Genomic DNA, 18,904 nt, shown 5'->3' with positions numbered 1-18,904 from the left:
GAGCAAAGCAACAGGTCTGTATTTTCCAGGGACTGGGACGGGGTGAACTGGGGAGGGCCTCTGGGATCTGCTGCTTTGCTACACAAATCCAGGGGGTGCCATTCATGTTGCACTCCTATGTGTGGTTCATACACAGCCTGAGTATCTTTACAAGGCCACCCTGGGGAAGGACAGGGAAATGTTAGCTCTCCTTCTTCCCACTTCAACAGCCCCATCTCCCTATTCTGGGTAGAAGAGTAGGAGGGCCCATCCTCTAGGGGTTGTGGGGAGGTCTCTGCTCTTGAGGGTGACCGGAGAGTATGGCCACCTCTTCTCAAGGACTTCCATCTGGGCTGCTTCAGCCACCTGTTGTTTTCTTTTTTTCTTTTGAGATAGAGTCTCTCTCTGTCACCCAGGCTGGATGCAGTAGTGCAATCTCGGCTTACTGCAACCTCCACCTCCCAGGTTCAAGCAATTCTCCTGTCTCAGCCTCCTGAGTAGCTGGGATTACAGGCATGCACCACCATAAGCCTGGCTAATTTTTGTATTTTTAGTAGAGATGGGGTTATCACCATGTTGGTCAGGTTGGTCTCGAACTCCTGACCTCATGATCTGCCCCCCTCAGCCTCCCAAAGTGCTGGGATTACAGGTGTGAGCCACCGTGTCCAGCCCACCCTGTTTTCTCATCATCTGTAGCACACCCCACATGCCTGGACCCTGGATCCCACCCAAGGTTCTGGCATCTTGTAAGGACTTGTTGGTCAGCACCTTTGCTCTGGACCCCTCCTTCTGCCCTGGGGTGACCCCCACCTGCCAGCAGTGGCATCATGGCTACTTTTGCTCCATCCCAGGGGGGCAGGGGACAAGAATAGAGCAGGAGTGTCCAGGATGGCTCAGGATCTCAGCCCACACGCAGATTCCCTGGGCCCCTTGGGAGAAGCTACTCTGAGCCCAGGCCTTACAAGGGAAATTACTGGGCTGCAGCTGCTGTTGGGACCTGTGGAGCCCACATGGGATAAGTGTTTGGCCAACAGGAAGGGGCCTGGGTGTGACCTGAATGTCTACTTGCTCTAGCATTGGCTTCTCTGGCACATCTGTTGGAATTGGTGATCTGCCAGCCACTGTGCCTTCCTTGGAAGCCTTCCACACCTGTCCTTGAGGCTCCACACCTGGCCCAGAGCATCTGTCAGGGCCAGGGCTGAGGCTGTGTGAGAATCCTGCAGAATGTTCCCAGTTTGGCTTTACAAATTTGGACTCGCTCCATACTCCCAGTCTCCACAAGGGGCTCCAGTGAGCAGAAGGGCCAAGCTCTCTGTGTGCTCATGCTGGGGAGAGGCACAAAGACCCAGGTACAGGAAGGCAAGCAGTGGAGGTGAGAGGCAAATCACACAGACCCAGGTGGTTAGTTTTGCTCAAAATGCTCCGTTTATTGCTCTATTCAATGACCACGAGCGAATTATAAAAAGACACCAAATGTCTCTGTCTGCCGTGGGATAAATATTTAAAGTCAGCAATAAAAACACGTGGCTCCAAGATAACACATGTTGCCAGAGTCATGCATGCCCTCCTGGTGGGCTCTCAACACACGCATGGACATGGGAACACACGCAGAGCGACACGCAGTGAGACTTCTGGGAAGGCTTTCCCACAGTGACACGAAAAATGTCTCACACAGATCTGGGGCTGAGTCCCCACCCAAACCTTGAGCTCCCCTCCCCTCCCCAACAGGGCCCAGATCCTCTGGGTTCTCCACGCCCCATCTGCCCCCTTCCTCGCCAGTGCCTCACAGGCTGGGCACCCTCCTGAGGGCATCTGACACCCAGAGGCCACCCTGGCTGTGATGCCCACTCCAACCTAGAGACCTCTCCCTCAGCTGGAACTCTGGTAGCTCTCCGGAGCTCCCCATGCCTAACTCCCAGTCATCTGCCTTTTGGGAGAAGTGCGGGTGAGGCCGAGGCAGGCAAGTCCGCCCAGGTTGCTTAGGGGCTGGAGCTCATTACCCCTTCCTGGCCGAGGAGACACAGTGTCCGGTACAGACAGCAGAGATGGACAGACAGACAGAACACACTGCAGCAGGACACAGAGTGTGGCACGGAAACATTCTGGATCAGGTATTGATGGAACCATCGTTAAAAACTGGGGCCCAGGGTCTGTGTGGTGTGGATCAGGCCCTGGGGCCCCAGGCCCGGCCTGGCATGTCCCTCCCCGACCCTGCCCCCACTCCTCAATATGTACAGTAGGAAGAGTAATGCTGGAGGGTAGGGGCCAGGCCAGGCTGACAGAGAGGACAGAGGGAGCTGACTGAAGGGGAGGAAGCGGGGAGCAGGCCCAGGACCCAAGGCGGGGCCCTGGGTGAGGGCCGAGACTCAGGCTGGGCAGTGCCCAGAGAACCTTGCAGGAGAAGCGCAGTCATTCTGGGGACTGGTGGGACAGCTGCTTTTCGTAGAGGCTCATGACGTGGTGCACAAACTGGTACTGCTCACATGTCTGGATCATGCCGCCCCTGCCCGGCAGAGATGCACAGTGGGGGCAGGGTCGTGGAGGGATGGGCTGTGGGAGGGTGCCTCAAAAGCCACGGAGTAGCCATTACTTGCCAGGCCTTGTCCTTGTGCATCTTGGAGAGACCAACCCTTGCCAACCATTACCCTCTGCCCCTTCCTATCAGGGACACAGATGACATGTCCTACTGCTTTCAGCCTCTCAGCCTCTGTCCTTTTGTCCACCAGCTCTGCTTTTCTTCCCTCTTCATCCGGCCCCCCACTGTCTGGATCCTGCCTCTCTACCCAGCTGTCCTCGCTACTCCTTGTCTGCCCATCAGTCCATGCCAGTGTTTTCCATCTGCCCCTCACCCCCCCATGCACATGTGGGTCTCTCCCTCTACCCCGTCGAGGCTCTAGCTCCCCTGTATGCCCAGCCCCCACCCATGGGCTGACCTGTCCTGACGGAGCTGGCACGTGGTCTTCAGGATGTCCACCACACCCTCCTGCCGCAGCTGCTGGCAGCAGATGCTGGTGGCAATGAAGCAGCCGGTCCTCCCAATCCCTGCACTGAGGGCCGAGGGGACCGGTGGGGTGAGGGGCAGGGCAGCCCAGCGGGTGGGGGGCTGCCCCGCTCCAGTGGCTGGCTGGGAGGACCCACCTGCAGTGGACGATGATGGGGGCACAGTGGGGCCCCTCCTGCTGGGTTGCCTCCTCCACCTCCCGCACCAGGTGCAGGAGTGGGGGGGCCCGGTCTGGGGTCTTCTGGTCGGGCCAGGATGTGAACCAGTAATGCTTCAGGCCTCGCTCCTCAGTCCCACTCTGTCGAGGAGACAGAGGCCCACCCCAGGTATGTGTGAACTCCTTCAGCTCACAAACCAGCCCAGAGATAGAGATGGGATGGGAGGAATAAGAACACAGGAAGCAAACAGAGAGTGGAACCCCTTAACCCTTCCATCTAGGCCATGCTGCCCAGTGGCACCAGACAGAGACCCAAAGCCAGCTTGGTTTTGGAGGTTGGTCAGTGGTGTTGGCGTGGATCTTGTCTTTGGTCCTGCCCCAACAACTTCAGGATCGTCCAAGAGGGGCCAAGAGCCCCTTCTCCAATTTATTACTGTCTCCGGGGCTCCTTATCTTAACAAATGGTCCCCCAGACATCCCTTTGTCACATAACCCAGCCCCAGGACTCTTCTTCTCCTCTTGCTGTGCCTCACCTGTGTGACTCGCCTCTATCTTAGTGCTCCAATTAGTGCTGTAAGTTTTTTTTTTTTTTTGAGACGGAGTCTGGCTCTGTCGCCCAGGCTGGAGTGCGGTGGCCGGATCTCAGCTCACTGCAAGCTCCGCCTCCCGGGTTTACGCCATTCTCCTGCCTCCGCCTCCCAAGTAGCTGGGACTACAGGCGCCCGCCTCGTCGCCCGGCTAGTTTTTTGTATTCTTTAGTAGAGACGGGGTTTCACCGTATTAGCCAGGGTGGTCTCGATCTCCTGACCTTGTGATCCGCCCGTCTCGGCCTCCCAAAGTGCTGGGATTACAGGCTTGAGCCACCGCGCCCGGCCCAGTGCTGTAAGTTTTACCACCTCTTCACACTCCCCGCTTTACTGCCACGTTGACCTTTATCATTGCTCGAGTGTGGGAGATTTCTGCCTCATCCCCAACTGTCTCAGATCCACAGAATCAAAATAGTCTGTGTACAACACACTTCTGGACATGCTGCTCTCCTGCTGAAAACACATGGGTTTGGACTGAATGTGTGTGTCCCCCTAAGTTTACATGTTGTAACCAAACCCCAATATGGTGGTATTTGAAGGGAGGGCCTCTGAGGTGATTAAGTCATGAGAACGGAGCCCTCACAAATGGGATCAGTGCTCTTACAAAAGGGGCCCCAATGATCTTGCACTCCTTCTGCCATGTGAGGACATGACCCTGGAAGTGGGTCCTCACCAGGGTCATGGTGCCTTGATCTTGGACTTCCCAGCCTCCAGAACTGTGAAAAATAAACCTGTTGCTTACAAGCTCCCTGGTCTATGGTATTTTGTTATAGCAGCCTGAGCAGACCACGACATCCTTCAATGTCTCTCACTGCTCTCAGAATAAGACCTACTCTTCTCAGTCCTTCGCCTGGCTAGGAAGACAACTGCTACAGGGCCTGCCCTTCCAGACATACCTCCTGCCCCTGTGTACTTGTACTCAATGCTCCCACACTCCAAAAGGTTTGTAGGTAAAATCTCAGCAGCACACACAAACACATGTGCACACACACATGCACACAAGTGTTCCATCTTCCATGTCCTTCGTTTTATTTTTTTCTCACTGGGAATGCTCTCCTGACTTGTTTGCCCCTGGTCAACTCTTACTTATCCTTCAAGATCCCATTTGGCACCACCACTTACAGGAGGCCCTCCCTGAGCACATTAGCTGGCAGAGTGTCCTTCTTTTATACATATATATATACTCATACACACCTATATATATATTTATATTTTATATATAATGTATTATATATATTTTATATGTTATGTATTTTATATATTTATATTTTATATATTATATATAGTTATATATAGGATGTGTATATCATATATACATATATGATATATATCCTATATTCATCCAATTTAACATATGATATACATATCCTATATTCTACCTATCTCTAGCTCAGTACTGACCATCTTATACATGCTTCTCGAGGAAAGAGTCCAAGCTTTGGGAAGCTCTGTGTTCACAGTACCCAACCCAGAACCAAGCTCAGGCCAGGTATTTGTAATGTCTTATGGACAAAAGTAAATTCCCTCAAACGCCAAGAAGACCTGGTTCTTCCCTCATCATCTCCATGGCATTGAGAAGGTGAGCAGCCCTGCCTCATCTCAGCCTGTCTTTCTGTGGAATTTCTACTCAGGAAGCCATTTGCTCAGGTCCTGGGTTACCTGGCTGTGACAGCGACCACTGCCTCTGCTCTTGACTTCAGGGCCCTTCATGCCCTCCAACAAGACCTGGATCTTAGAGCTGCTTGGCGGGGGGCACTGCTCTTGGGGGCTGAGATGCTTCGACATCCTACCTAGCCCCTATCCAGTGGGAGAGGGAGCAGCCAGAGGGCCAAGTCTCTGGTCTTGTGCTCAGTAACCCCTGTGGCTGTCAGCATCAATGAACCTCCTTGGCTGCTCCTGGATAGGGCATCAGCTTCCTGGTGCCTGGCTCGCCTCTTCCAGCCTTCCCTAAACATGGGTCTTATTTCTCACAAGCGGAATCCACTAATCCCGATTTCAAAGGAACAGTCTCCTCTATTATGCTGATCCTGGAAGAAGCACAACTTCAGGGTGGGAGGATACCTTCCCCCACTCTTCTGGGCTGTTTTGTATTGCTCATATTTTGTGTGTCTTCCTTTTTCTTCCTGTTTTCTGTAACCACAGCCTCCCTGTACAACCCCAAAGCAGCAAAGAGTGCCTGCCCTCTTGTGGACAGATTGGGCACTACAGACCAGAAGCCCAGCATCCCAGGTGAAGAGATGTTTCTAGGGAGGATCTCAAAGTCATGATGAACCCTCAATTATAAGGACAGTGCTGGAGGCTGCTGAAGTCCCCTCATCCAGACAGTCCTGGCCTTGGGTACATTTGAAGCATAGCTAGAAGGCATTATGAATGACAGAGTAGAAAGAGAGAGGAGCCCAACAGCATGAAATACAACTGAGGACTGGGAAATACCAGGGGTTTGATTCTACCTCTGGCCCCCAAGTCCTTCACCTCTCACTTATCCCTAATTATCAGAAAATCTGGGAGTGACACTGGCTTTTAGGTCAGTTACAGTGGACTTTGGGGACCTGTTCTCTGTGGAGTCCCCAGTTAAGCCCCTACACTCATCCTCAGCTTCGCCCAGCCCTGCCCCAGGCCTCACCTTGAGGGAGATGAGTCGCAGCCGGTAATCCTCCGTGTGAATGACTTTCTGCACAGTGATCTCAACATCGTCGTACACCACCTGCTCCTCTGGCCAATACTCGGTGCATTTCTGCAGGGGCCCAGATCAGGCTGCCATACAATCCTGTTCCCTTCCCACACTCTCCCCAACACTTCAGCGGAGAGATACACAAGGGCAACAGGGTTGCTGCTACAGAGTGTTGGGTTCAAATCTCAGCTGCAAACTCTATAAGCTACGTCCCCTTCCTGAGCCTCCGTTTCTTCCTCTGGAAAACAGAAGTGCTACCATCTGAAAGACTTTCATGGAGATTCAGTTAAATGGGCCAGGAGTACAGGAGTAGCCAACATCTGTCCCGGCAGGCTGGGAGGCAGCAGAGTGCTGTGTTTAAGGTCACAGGCGTCGGAAGTGGAAAGACCACCTCCAGGCATGCCTCTATCTGTGAGGCCGGGGGCAAATGACTTAACCTCACCAAGCGTCACATCTCCTCATCTTGGCAGCAGAGTGAACACCGCCAACCTTGTGAGATTGTCATAAAGATTAATCTGAGAATAAGACACTTAGTGTAGGGTGCAATGTAGCAGGCACTCGGAATGAGGACGGGGGTCCCTACCTCGTTCATCTCCTCGATGTTGGTGATCATGACAATGATGGGCGTGTGCTCCTGCCACACCATGCGCCAGAAGTCGGCGACCGTGCTGACGATGGGTCCCTGAGTGGCGATGTACACCTTCTCCTCCCCACCATAGCCCTGCGGCCAGCCAAGACCAGGCTGTCAGAGTCAGAGGCAGTGCTCCCAGGACCCCATCCCCACACTCAGGCTCTTCCCAGAAGCTGGCATGAGTCAGACTGGTGTAGGGACAAGGCTGAAGGATGGATCCCATCGACTCAAGCCTCCCCTTCAGCAGGAGGCTGTCAGGGTGGGAATACGTACCCGGATGTAGTTGGCATTGATGTAGGAACTCAGAGGGTCGTCAGGGTCTGGTGAGGTCAGACACACTCTGCTGTGAGGGTCTGGGGTGGTAGGAGACAAGTAAGGCTGGAAGCTGGGCCCTCTGGGGCAGGGCCCACCTTCTCTGGCCTATTCCAGGATACCCATATTTCTTCTGTGACCTTAGCAGTTCTTCCTTTCTTTGTCCAGCAGCAAAACATTCCCCCATTCATGGTTCATTTTGCAGGCGAGGACTCAGGATGAGGAGGAGGGTGGAGAGAGAGAGAGAGGTGTCCCCGGGTCTCCACCTGTCTCTATCCTTAGCCTGTGCCCCTTAAGTTGCCCTATATTCACTGTGCCTTAGTTTCTGGAGAGGAGACAGCTAAGTCAACAATAGAATTACCTAGGGAAATTCCTGTACAGATCTTGGACAGCAAGAGACAGCTAGCTTGAGTATACACTGTCATTGACTTGCTGTGTAGGCTTGTAAAACACATAGCCTTTCTAAGTCCCAGTTTTCCTATCTGTCAAATGGAGGCAAAGATGTCTACTTCCTTGGGCTGCTGGGAAGACGAATGAGAAAAGAGAAGTGAAAGTTCTATATAAATGGTAAAGTGCTTTATAAATATAAAGGGCTATTAAGATGTGGGAATAGAAAGTTGAGGGAGCTACTAAGATGAAAACGATAGTCTCCCCTATCTGAAATAAGACTGGAGGGTCTTAGCCTCATGTGTACATGTGCAAAAAGGGTTTTTTTTTTTTTTTCCTTTCAATTTATTCACATGTCAAATCCCATAGTAAAAGGGGCTCTCTCTGTCACTCAGGCTGGAGTGCAGTGGCACGATCATGGCTCGCTGCCGCCTCTAACTCCTGGGCCCAAGTGATCCTTCTGCTTCAACCTCCTGAGTAAGCAGGACTACAGCCATGTGCCACTGCACCTGGCTAAATTATTATTATTATTTTTTTGGGTAGAGATGAGTCTTGCTATGTTGACTAGGCTGGTCTCCCATTCCTGGCTCAAGTGATCCTCCTACCTCGGCCTCTCAATGTGCTGGGGTTATAGGCATGAGCCACTGTGCCCAGCCCCCACCCTGCTCTTCTTCCTGAAGTAGATTTTGTTTTGTTCCAGCTAGATCCTCCCTGCATTGACTATTCGGTCAGCCTGCAGAGGCCGAGACTGAGGTTGTATGGGATAAGGGGGAAGCTGGCTGGAGGCCTAGAGTCCTGGGTTCTGGTTTAGTTTTGTCATCAGCCCACTTGTCCAGGACTCAGTTTACTTCCTGTAATAGGGAGGACTGGACTAAAGACTTCCAGTGTGCACATCAGGAGGCTCTCACAGGCAGTAGAGGGGGGTCTACACCGTCTTAATGAGTCTACACCGCTGAGCCAGAGAGGCTAGGTTCAAATCCTGATCCTGACTTACTAGCAGTGTCAACATGGACACAATTTACTTCATCTCCCTGTGCCTTATCTGTAACCTGGGGATGGTCATTCCACAGTGACCTTGCTTATCTTGTAAAGAAGTTAACTTTAACAACTAGAGTCCTTATACCAGTAATTAGGACCAACACAAAGTATCAGCTGCTGTTATTACTGCATTATTGCAAGTTCCACAGGTTAAAGGATAAAAATAAGTATCCTAAACCCAGTAGGAGAAATTGGGGAGGTAAAGGGCACAAGCTTTGCCTCTTTAGCCCAACCCCACTGTCTAAATTTTTGGCAGGTGATTTGGAGGCAGTTCTTGTGAAGAGGGGGCGTAGAGGGTGGCAGGGATGGAGAGAAGCGAGGGTAAGCAGGAGGGGGCTTTTGGGGGACCTGCAGCAGAGGAGGGCAGGAAGCTCTGTGTGGGCCATCTCCCATCTCCCTGTCTGCAGGCAATGCTGTTCTGTCAGATTCACATGCACAGTGCAGGGTAGGGAGTGGTGAGAGGTGAGGCTGGAGAGGATCCAGGTGAAAAAGGGTCTTATAAACCAGGCTTAGAAAGCTGGATTTAGGCTGGGCATGGTGGCTCATGCCTGTAAGCCCAGCACTTTGGGAGGCTGAGGTGGGCGGATCACTTGAGGTCAGGAGTTCGAGTCCAGCCTGGCCAAACATGGTCAAACCCTGTTTCTACTAAAAATATAAAAATTAGCCGGAAATTGCTTGAACCCAGGAGGCAGAGGTTGCAGTGAGCTGAGACTGTGCCACTGCACTCAAACCTGAGGATTAAAAGGTGACAACAATGATGGCATTTAAGGAAGAGAATGACACAATTAGATTTCTGTTTTGCATCATTTTGGTGGCAATGGTAGGCGATGGAGAGGAGAGTGTGGGAGCCGGGAGCCAGAAGACCAGTTAGATGTTTACTGCAATGATCCAAGTAAGAAGTGTCAAGGATCACAGGGCTGTCCAGCCTGGCATGGCTCCAGAGGGCACTTATGTCAATCAATGTAATCTATGTAAATGGTGTCCCCTGGAATTGGGCAACATGAAAGCCTTAATCTCAAAAGCATCATTTGGCAGTGAGGCTGAAGAAGAGGATGTAGATCTGAGAGATAATTATTCATTCATTCATTCATTCATTCATTCAAATAGGTGCAGAGCCCGGCACGGTGGCTCATGCCTATAATCCCAGCACTTTGGGAGGCCAAAGCAGGTGAAGGTAGCTTGAGGCCAGAAGTTCGAGACCAGCCTGGTCAAAAGAGCAAGACCTCCATCTCTACAAAAATTAAAACAACCCAAATAGGTGCAGAATGTCTACCACATGCCAGGCAGCACTGTTTGGATGCTTTGGACATAGCGGAGAAGGGGAGAGAAATTGCTCGCAGCATCTTGTTCTCAATGTGCCTGTGGGTTACTGGTCACTCTGCCTGTAATTGTGCATAGACCTCTCTCCCCCACTAGGCTGGAAGCTCCTTGTGCACAGAGTCTGTGTCGTATTTACAACTAAATCCTCAGTCCCTGGGGCAGGAGCTGAGGAAATGTGTGCCCAGTGAATGAGAGAACAAACCTCAGCGTGTCCTGGATCTGAGAGGCAGGCGCTGCTCAGCCTCACCTGCTCTCTGCCTCCCAACCCAGTCTCTACAGGCACAGGGTCCATTCTTGCTGGACACAGACAAAATTCTTTATTGGGCTCAGGGCATGGTTGGAGGCAGCTAGAGCCTCTCGGAATGCAGTGAGGACTGCATGGAATCCTGGTCTGCTCCCACCTTCCCTCAGTGGCTATTCTGAGTGGCCAGCAAAGTATAAGGTTCTAGGATACTCAAGTCCCTCCCTCCAGGTAGGGCTGGGATGGGGGAAGGCAAGATGAGGGAAGAGGTGAGCATCCCTGAATAATGCATCCTGGCCTTAAATGGTGCTTTGTTTAACTGGAACTACCTAGAGACTGTGTAACCATAGCAACTACAAGTCGATATTTTAAAAGTTAAAAATAAGTCATGACATCTTACATGTTGCTAGAGATGCTGATGGCAAAGCTGCTTTTTAAAAGCCTTACTACTCTACAAACTGAATTGGAGTAGGTTTATGGGGATTCACTTTCAACAAGGGCCTGGGGTCAGAACTTGGCAAAGGTGGCAGGCTCATCGAAGCTTGATAAAAGTTATCTGAAAATGATACCCCAGGGCTGAAAGAGGAGCATCAGGTCACCTGGTCTAACTGCCCCCAAAGGAGGAAAACTCCTTTCAGACCTTCTAGGGGACTGCTCATGCCGCCTCACTTGAATATACTGAGTGACAGGGAGCTCACTCCCTGACAGAGACAACTCATTCGCCTGTGGGAGTGGATGTCCCTGTTAGAGAGCTTACAATCCGACCACACTCCACGCAGTGTAGACAGAGAGCCTGACAGCCTGACTGTGGGATCACAGAGGCCCAGGTCTGAAATTCAGCTCTGCACTTCCTAGCTGTGGGACTGTGGCTGAGCCACTTAACTTCTCTAAGCCTTAACTTTCTTTCCTTAAAATCTGCCCACTCTGAAAAGATAGAGGATATGAAAAGTGACCTTTCGGCTACCACACTGTGGCTAGGAGCTGCTGTCATTACCACCCTTTCTCTCTGGGTTTCTAGAGGGCTCAGCACAACACATGGCCAGGCAGGGCAAAGGACCAGAGAGTGCAGTGTGAGGAAATGAACTCGCCTCTGGCCTCAGCGGGGTGGCGCTTCCCTTCAGCCAGCACACCCGAATCCTCTGTTCCACCTCCTCTAGTGATGAGTGTCCCCTCACCCCTGGAGGCCCAGCTGGGGGCTTCTGGTCCTCCTCAGGGTGAGGGGCCCCCAGGTGAAGCTGAGCCTGCCCCCATTCCCTCTGGGGCAGCGAGTACTCACTGGGAAGTATGGTTTTGTACCGGTTCTTCCGCACCAGCCCAGGGATGTCGTACTCTTTGGGATCCACGAAGTTCATGGGGATTTCCTGTGGAAGGAGAACACGGGGTGTGAGCAGCTGTGGGCCCTCACAGATGTTTGAATCCAGGGGCTGCTGTGCCCCCAACTCCTAGCCCAGGGGCTGGCTTGAGTGCACACATTCATTCAACAAACATTTACTATTAAGAGAGTTAGTGCTCACGAAGCATTCAGAACAGTGCCTGGCACATGCCGAGTACGTAATAAATATTATAATGACTGTTGTTTTTGGAGAGCCAGCCTGGTATATATAGTCAATAAATAGCTGATGAATGAAGAAAAAGACAGAAAGTGACCTGGCCAATCACTGCCTTCCTCCATGCTCCCTGGGTAGCATTCCTCCCCTGGGCATCCCTATCTTGGGGACCTGGGTTCGCGCTGCTAGCTCTGTGGTAACACCCACTCCATCCTCATCTCGTGTCCCGCCTCCTCTGAGAAGCCTTCCCTGATTCTCCAGCAGGAGAGAAGCCTCTTTCTGAGATCCCAGGAGTATTTGCAGGTCCCAACCACTGTCTGTGTCCAGAACTCTGAGTCTGAACTTCTCTCCTGGCATGTGAGGGCTTCTCAAATCTGGCCTCTCTTTACTTCCAGTTAGGCCTGCTTCTCCCCTGTTGTTAATCTGCTGTTCTCAGTCATGCCTCTGGGTCTGAGCTTGTGACATTCTGCCTCCTGAGGGCACTGGTCTCCCCTCACCCTCATCTCTCCAAGTTGTTCCCACCCTTTAAAGTTCACCTCTGCCTGGGCGTGGCGGCTCACGCCTGTAATCTCAGCACTTTGGGAGGCCGAGGCAGGCGGATCATGAAGTCAGGAATTTGAGATCAGCCTAGCCAACATGTTGAAACCCCATCTCTAATAAAAATAGAAAAATTAGCCAGGCATGGTGGCAGGCCCCTATAATCCCAGCTACTAGGGAGGCCGAGGCAGGAGAATCACTTGGAACTAGAAGGCAGAGGTGGCAGTGAGACAAGATCATGCCACTGCACTCCAGCCTGGGCAAAAGGAGTGAAACTCTGTCTCAAAAAAAAAAAAAAAAAAAAAAAAAAAAAAACGAAAAAAACCCTTCACCTCTGAGTCTGTCTCTTCCTGACATCCTCTGGGATGACTCTCCATGCCTCCTGCCTCTGCATTTCCTTCCAGTCTGTCCACCAGCGTAGTCCCTGACTGCACCCAGCTTCACACTGTTTCATTGTTTTTGGACACACTAAGTATGGGCTTTGCAAAATGAGGATCATAACGCTTTCCAGGGTTGTGAAAATCAAAAGAAACAACATGAGAAAAACTGCCCTCAGAGTGGGTGCTCAGGCCGCGCTCCTTCCTCGACAATGACCCACCGAACTAGAAATGAGGTAGAGGATGTGATTCTTTCTCCAAGGGGAGATGATGGCCGTGGGAGCTCAGAGCAGGAGCTGAGGCTGGGGTGGTCGAGGAAGGCTTTCTAGAGGCATCTGGAGTGGGTGATGTGAGCAAAGGCAGGCAGGAGAAAGGCACAGGTGGGGCTGGCCCAGTTTGAAGCGGACCATCCCTGCAGGGGTGGGGCATGGGACATAAGGCTGGAAAAGGAGGCTGGGGCCACACCAGGTGAGGTGTGCTGATGGTGTATGCAGGTGGTACCAAGTTCTGGAGAACTTGGAGCAGCAGATCAGATGGTGATGGAGGTCTTCTCACAGGGGAGAGCTACCTGGTCCAGACAGGCCCAGGGCGGAGGCCAAAGGAAGGGAGCTGTAAGGGAGGAGGCGCCTGCTTCCGTGCCCCTCTGGCTTCTACCAGGAGGAACTCGCCCCCGATATTCTCGGCCTCTCACCTCTTCCTGCTCACAGAAGTGAGGAGTTACCTGTCTGGTGAATTTGGTTGAGGAATGGAGCTTTTGAGTCTCAGCCCCTTCCTTCCTCCTCCTCTCAGGGCCCTCCTGCCAGGAAAGAATTATAGGGGTGACCCCATGGGGCAAGGTCTGAGATATGCCGGCACCCCTGTGGAGGGTGGAAAGTGCGTCTAATTCTGGGTCTCGGTATCAGGAGGCTCACTCTTGCTATACCCTGCTAAGCCTCATTTCCAACCTGTATTTTATTGACAACAAAGGTGATATTGTGATCTCCTATGCCTTAGCTCTTAATGGCTGAGCACTCAGGCAGGTAGACAGGGGTGCCATTTATCGAGTCCCTCAAAGTCCAATAGGAGGCAGCTGGAGGCTGCTGCAGAAGCCAGGTTGGAGGTGATTAGGACCTAAGCTAGGGCCCCAGGGGTGATAAGGAGGGGAGGCGACTAGAAAGATTTCAAAGGCAGAAGAACAATGCTTGGCAGGAGGAAAGTGGAAAAACAGAAGAGTTAGAAGCGAAGGTTCTCTGTGGCTTTCAAAGCACAGCACTGGGCAATAAAGACTTCGCCTTGTCACTGTACCTCCATCACCTGGCTGGGTGCTCTGCACATGTTACTAGTCTCTTTAATCTTTGAACAATCCTATTATTTTCATCCCCATTCTCCAGATGAGGAAACTGAAGCTCAGAGGGAAAGCAGCTTGCCCAAGACGGTGGGAGAGCTGATGATAAAGTGATACTAATCTACTGCAGATGCTGAGTTCCAGGCACCAGGCTCCACTACCTGGGTAGGTGGATGGTTGACATGGGTCTGCACACAGTGGGGCAGCCGGCTCAAGGGAACTCACAAAGAATTCCGCCTGCAGCAGGAAAGGGTCCAGGGCCTTTTCATGAAGCTCTTCTGCTTGGAGGACACGGGAGGCGCTGAGCAGGTACTCGCGGGCGGACTCCTCACGTGGGGACATGAGGTAGCCAAAGCCCTCCTCGTTGCAGCCCGGAGTGCACATGTCCAGGGTCAGTGAGACATTGGAGCCCCTCCTGGAAAGACCAGGAAAGGCAGTATGAGGCACAGGGGCGGGCATGAGCTGGGGTCTTCAGGGGGGAAAACGAGGGAGGGAGTGATCAGCTGGGAACCGGGGGGGGATCAAGGAAGAGGAGTGGGAGTGTGACAAAACCCCGTCAAAGCAGCATGAATCTCAGTCCTGAGGCATCGGCCTGACTCCCTATCTCCTACCTCCTGCAGTGGAGATGTTAACTTAGTGGGGGTTTGGAGCTCCAGTTCTAAAAGTTCCATCCAAAGCTAACCCAACATGGCCTTACCCTGGACTCTCCTCCATCACCGCTGGAGGCAGTTCCGCCCTGTGGTCCCCAGGAAGCTCAGAGAGGGGACACCTGCCTGAAGCACAGAAGCAGGGCTTGGGCCCGAGAGGATGGCTCCAGACCCTCCCCACTGCAGTCCTGGGCCCAGCAGTCCTGCGATGAGGCTGCTGGTGAGTCAAGGACATATTGTCCAGGAGAGGCCAGGACCCTCAGCTGTCAGGAAGGAGGGAGTCCCAGGAGCAAGGTGGCCACAAGGATGTCTACAATGGGCAAACTCTATTACACTCAGTGTCTCAGACCACAGGACAGGATGGGCCCTCATTACACAGAAGGGGAAACTGAGTCCCCATGAAGGGCCAAGAGTTGTCCAGGCTTTCCCAGTAAGGGGGTGGCAGAGCTGAAACAAAAAGCTAGATTTCCCGACTCCACACCCAGTGTTTGTTCCATGACATTACATGGGTAACTCAAATGTGGTGTGATCTGGCTTATCCACCTAGACTCTGAAAAGAGGGTGTCTACACTTCTCAGAGTGTGCTCTGTGGAACACTATGAGCTACCCTATAAAAACAGGGTTCTAACTGGGTACTCAGGGACATAAAGATGGCAATAATAGAAACTGAGGACTACTAGAGGAGGGAGGGAGGGAGAGAGGCGGGCAAGGGTTGGAAAACTAACTGCTGGGTACTATGCTCAGTACCTGGGTGATGGGAGCATTTGTACCCCAAACCTCGGCATCATGCAATATGCTCAGGTAACAACACTGCACATGTACCCCCTCAATCCAAAATAAAAGTAAAAAAAAAAAAATAGAGTTCTGTGATCAAGTGACTTTGGGAAATGCCACATACTGTCCCCTTGCTGATTTCCAATGAACACAACATGTTAAAGGCTCTGACAAGTCCCGCAGCAAAGAAAACCACCCAAACTTACTTGAGCATGGGAGAGTGTGTGTGAACATGTGTACACCTATGTGTGCGTGTGCAGTAACAGTATTTCTCAGCATTCATTTTGGGGCGCTTTGATCTCTATGAATGACCTGGAGAGCACGTGTCTACACTGGCTAAGCTATGAGGCCAGCTCTGCCCTGGGCACCGGGAGTCAGAGTCAGGCATCCACTCTTCTGATCAGCAGCTAAGAGCTCGAGGGCCCGTGGAGCCCACCCCTCCTCCACCCCTCCCACCTCTCCTGCAGACCCATGGACTTGACGGTGAGCGAGGCGGGGTCAGCCTCAGGCTTGATGTCCATCACACAATCAAACACAGGAGTCTCGGGCACCGGGTCCAGGTCCAGGAAGTCATCCTCAACTTTCTCCTCCATCCACTCAGAGTAGGTGAAGGACGGCTGGCGGCTCACTGACTGGCGCCTGTCCTCAGGGGGCAGTGGGGTGGGTGGCTCTGGGGGTGTCCTCAGGAGGTGCCACACCTGGTTGGGGTATACAGCGTCATGGATCTGGGACCATGCTGGCTGCCCGCCGTGTTCCTGGAGTGCAAATGGGATTGACACCCCCGCACTCCCTCAATGTGTCCCGAGTAGCCCTGCTCTCCTGGGAGTTGTCCACAAGGCACTGCCCCTGGCCTCAATGGGAGGCTCCGTGCCCACTCTCCCTCCCTACCCCTCCCTCTCCCAGCTCTGTTTCTTGGTTCAGGCCTTCTCAGTGGGGCTTCAGAGTTCCTACACTAGCCTTCTCCCTGTCTCACCCCTTTTCCTTAGCCCAGATCACTGCAAACCAATTTTCAGAAAGGAGGAGGTTCTTGCACCAGGCTGGCACACTTGTGCAAAGAGATAGGTGTCCCTCCTTGCCCCACCCAGAACGTCCAGCCTGTAGGTCAGATGTGAGCTGGTAGAAATCCGGGCCTCAAGGTCAGAGGAGGACGGCCTTGAGGCTGGGTTCAGGAGGTGCCTTACCAGGGTGGTAACGAGGACCAGGCCCATGGACAGAGAGACCAGCAGCAGACTGGGGACTCCCCAGGTCCCAGAGTCAAGCCAGGCCTGGGGAACATCAGACAAACAGGTCAGGGTGGTGGTGGTGGGGGCAGAGTTCTCAGCTCTTGCAATGATGACAAAACCAAGACTCTGAAAATCACGTCCCAGGTCTGGGGTGGGGAGCAGGCAGAAGAACTTCAGGGGCTTGGAAGTATCTCCTGAACTCAGAGAAGCCCCATCCAGAGGTTGGGGATGGTGGGACTAGAGGCCCCCAACAGGTCCCTGCTACCCCAGGACTCCCCAAAGCTTACTCACCGTGGGTCCCAGCTGTTTCAGGAGCGTCAGCAAAGAGGAGACGAGGTTTGTGGCGTTCTGTGCCCAGACGTGGCCATAGCCGCTGAACCAGAGCACCCCGCAGGCAAGCTGGGGCACAGGGGAGCAGGCTAAGTATGGAGCCAGCCCCCTTCCCCCATGTTCCCCAGCAGAGCTCACCTGCAACCTCAACCTGGCCCTGTATGGAGGCTCCTGAACCTCTAAAGTCCAGACTGGGCAGCTGAGAGCAGGGCCCCAGTGCTGTGTGCCCAGGGGAGGCCTCAGGACTCTCCTTGGAGAAAAGCTGACTGAAGGGAACCAAGAGAAAGCCCTTTCCAGAGAGGACCTCACAAATATGTACATCAAAAGGGAAGTCTCCCAGAAAGGCCTCCACAGACAGGAGTTCTCAGGAGAACCCTGCAGGGCTGGGAGGTCAGGGGTCGGGGAGGCCCTGTGTTCCGGATTCTTAGGTTAGGGAGGCAGGATGTGAGGTCTCAGCTGCTGATGCGGTAGCTCAGAATTCCAGCCTTCCCCTCATCCCATCCTTGAGGGCTTGGAGCTCCTGAGGAACACCAGGGAGGCCGCTCATCCTCCTGCCTTCCAGGTGGCCATCCTGGGGAGGAAGTGGGAGGCTGGCCCTCCGCCCACCCTCTCTCCAGGCCCTGGTGAGGCCTGTGCCATCCTTACCAGGAACTGTGAGGCAGCAAACAGGCACAAGCTGCTCCTGACAGTGAGGGAGTGGCTCCCGGCACCTCGAGGCGGTGGCTTCTGAGCTGGATCTGAGGGCGGCGAGGGAGGAGGGGGTGGCGGCATCTCTCTCCGTGAGTCCTGGAGCCCTTCGGCCTCGTCCAGGGCCTCCATCACTATCGGCTGGGGGAGATCTGTGGAAGATGGGCCATGCGCGCCGATGACTCTGGCCCTGTCCACAGGCAGGGCTCTGCCACCCCAGGGCGGGCCGTTCCTTTTGGGGCGGCTGTGGCTGCCTCTCAATCTGGGATCAGTCAGCGTGGCTCCACTTCCAGCAGTCACCCTCGATTAGCAAAGCAATATTCACCTACCTTCGTCAGAAAGAGCTAAGTGTGGGTGGACAAATTATTTCTCTTTTATTTCTCCAGTAACAGAGTTAAAATGGCAGGAGGTTTTTCAGAGTTAATATAGTTGTATTTACGCAGCTTCATTCTTTTCCATTTCTTAAGGAAACAAAAAACAACCACCTCAAACTCAATTAAAAAAAGCAGCAGCAGCAGGGAAAAAAAGAAAAAAAAAAAAAAGGCATGGCATAACCAGGCCATGACCCTGAACAACCCACCCACGCCTGCCCTGTGGATTTTTGTCTCATGTGGGCCATGCCCCAACTGGGGGTGGAGGCCAGACTCTTGACAAGACTACAGCCACATGCCCCCACCCCATCTGAAGACTCCCTGCACACTGAGAGGGGCTGGGGGCGGTTAGGGCGAAGTTTGCAGGAAAACCTTGGTGTAGCAGAATTGATACCAGATGTCTCGGGCCAGTTCTGGGTCTGTCCCTAATGACTCTGGAGAGTCACTCCCTCTCTGGGTCTTAAGTTTCCCCACCTGGAAGATGGGGTTTGGGTTCAACCCTAGTTTTTCTAACTGTGCTTTACAGAGCCCTAGTGTTTTCTCAGGTGCACAGGGGCTGAGGCCCTACGTCTGCTCCTCAAGGCCAGAAGCTCTGCCTGTCTCTGTACCATATACTGGATTTCCGCTAAGATTATGTCAAGGCAGACTTCTACTCCTAAATAGTCTGAAAACCATTGGCTTAGATCTGAGTCCCTGGCTACAGCATGGGGATTCTAGCTGCGGTCACCTCAGTGAGTCCCAGATATTGGAGGTCTGCACCCAC

General features: G+C 52.9%; 1 protein-coding gene across 2 annotated transcripts in view; it reads right to left on the bottom strand.

Moving 5' to 3' along the window:
• Positions 1–1,389: 1,389 nt before the first annotated feature.
• PTPN5 (protein tyrosine phosphatase non-receptor type 5) overlaps positions 1,390–18,904 on the bottom strand; it is a 44,424-nt gene continuing 26,909 nt past the window's right edge. The window contains exons 3-14 of one of the 2 annotated variants that reach the window (XM_010370184.1): positions 17,729–17,922; positions 17,045–17,152; positions 16,712–16,795; positions 15,987–16,228; positions 14,335–14,524; positions 11,601–11,685; positions 7,300–7,379; positions 6,979–7,116; positions 6,348–6,458; positions 3,118–3,278; positions 2,913–3,026; positions 1,390–2,482 (exon numbers count right to left, since the gene is read on the bottom strand). In XM_010370184.1, the coding sequence (XP_010368486.1) occupies positions 2,389–2,482; positions 2,913–3,026; positions 3,118–3,278; positions 6,348–6,458; positions 6,979–7,116; positions 7,300–7,379; positions 11,601–11,685; positions 14,335–14,524; positions 15,987–16,228; positions 16,712–16,795; positions 17,045–17,152; positions 17,729–17,922 (1,601 nt within the window). In that variant the 3' untranslated portion in view covers positions 1,390–2,388. The remainder of the gene's footprint in view (positions 2,483–2,912; positions 3,027–3,117; positions 3,279–6,347; positions 6,459–6,978; positions 7,117–7,299; positions 7,380–11,600; positions 11,686–14,334; positions 14,525–15,986; positions 16,229–16,711; positions 16,796–17,044; positions 17,153–17,728; positions 17,923–18,904) is intronic. The other variant, XM_010370186.1, reaches the window with a different exon arrangement.

Source organism: Rhinopithecus roxellana, chromosome 15, assembly GCF_007565055.1.
Source record: "Rhinopithecus roxellana isolate Shanxi Qingling chromosome 15, ASM756505v1, whole genome shotgun sequence".
NCBI classification, from domain to species: domain Eukaryota; kingdom Metazoa; phylum Chordata; class Mammalia; order Primates; family Cercopithecidae; genus Rhinopithecus; species Rhinopithecus roxellana.
The sequence above is the reverse complement of the archived record's forward strand: the minus strand, read 5'-3'. Positions and strand labels throughout refer to the sequence as shown.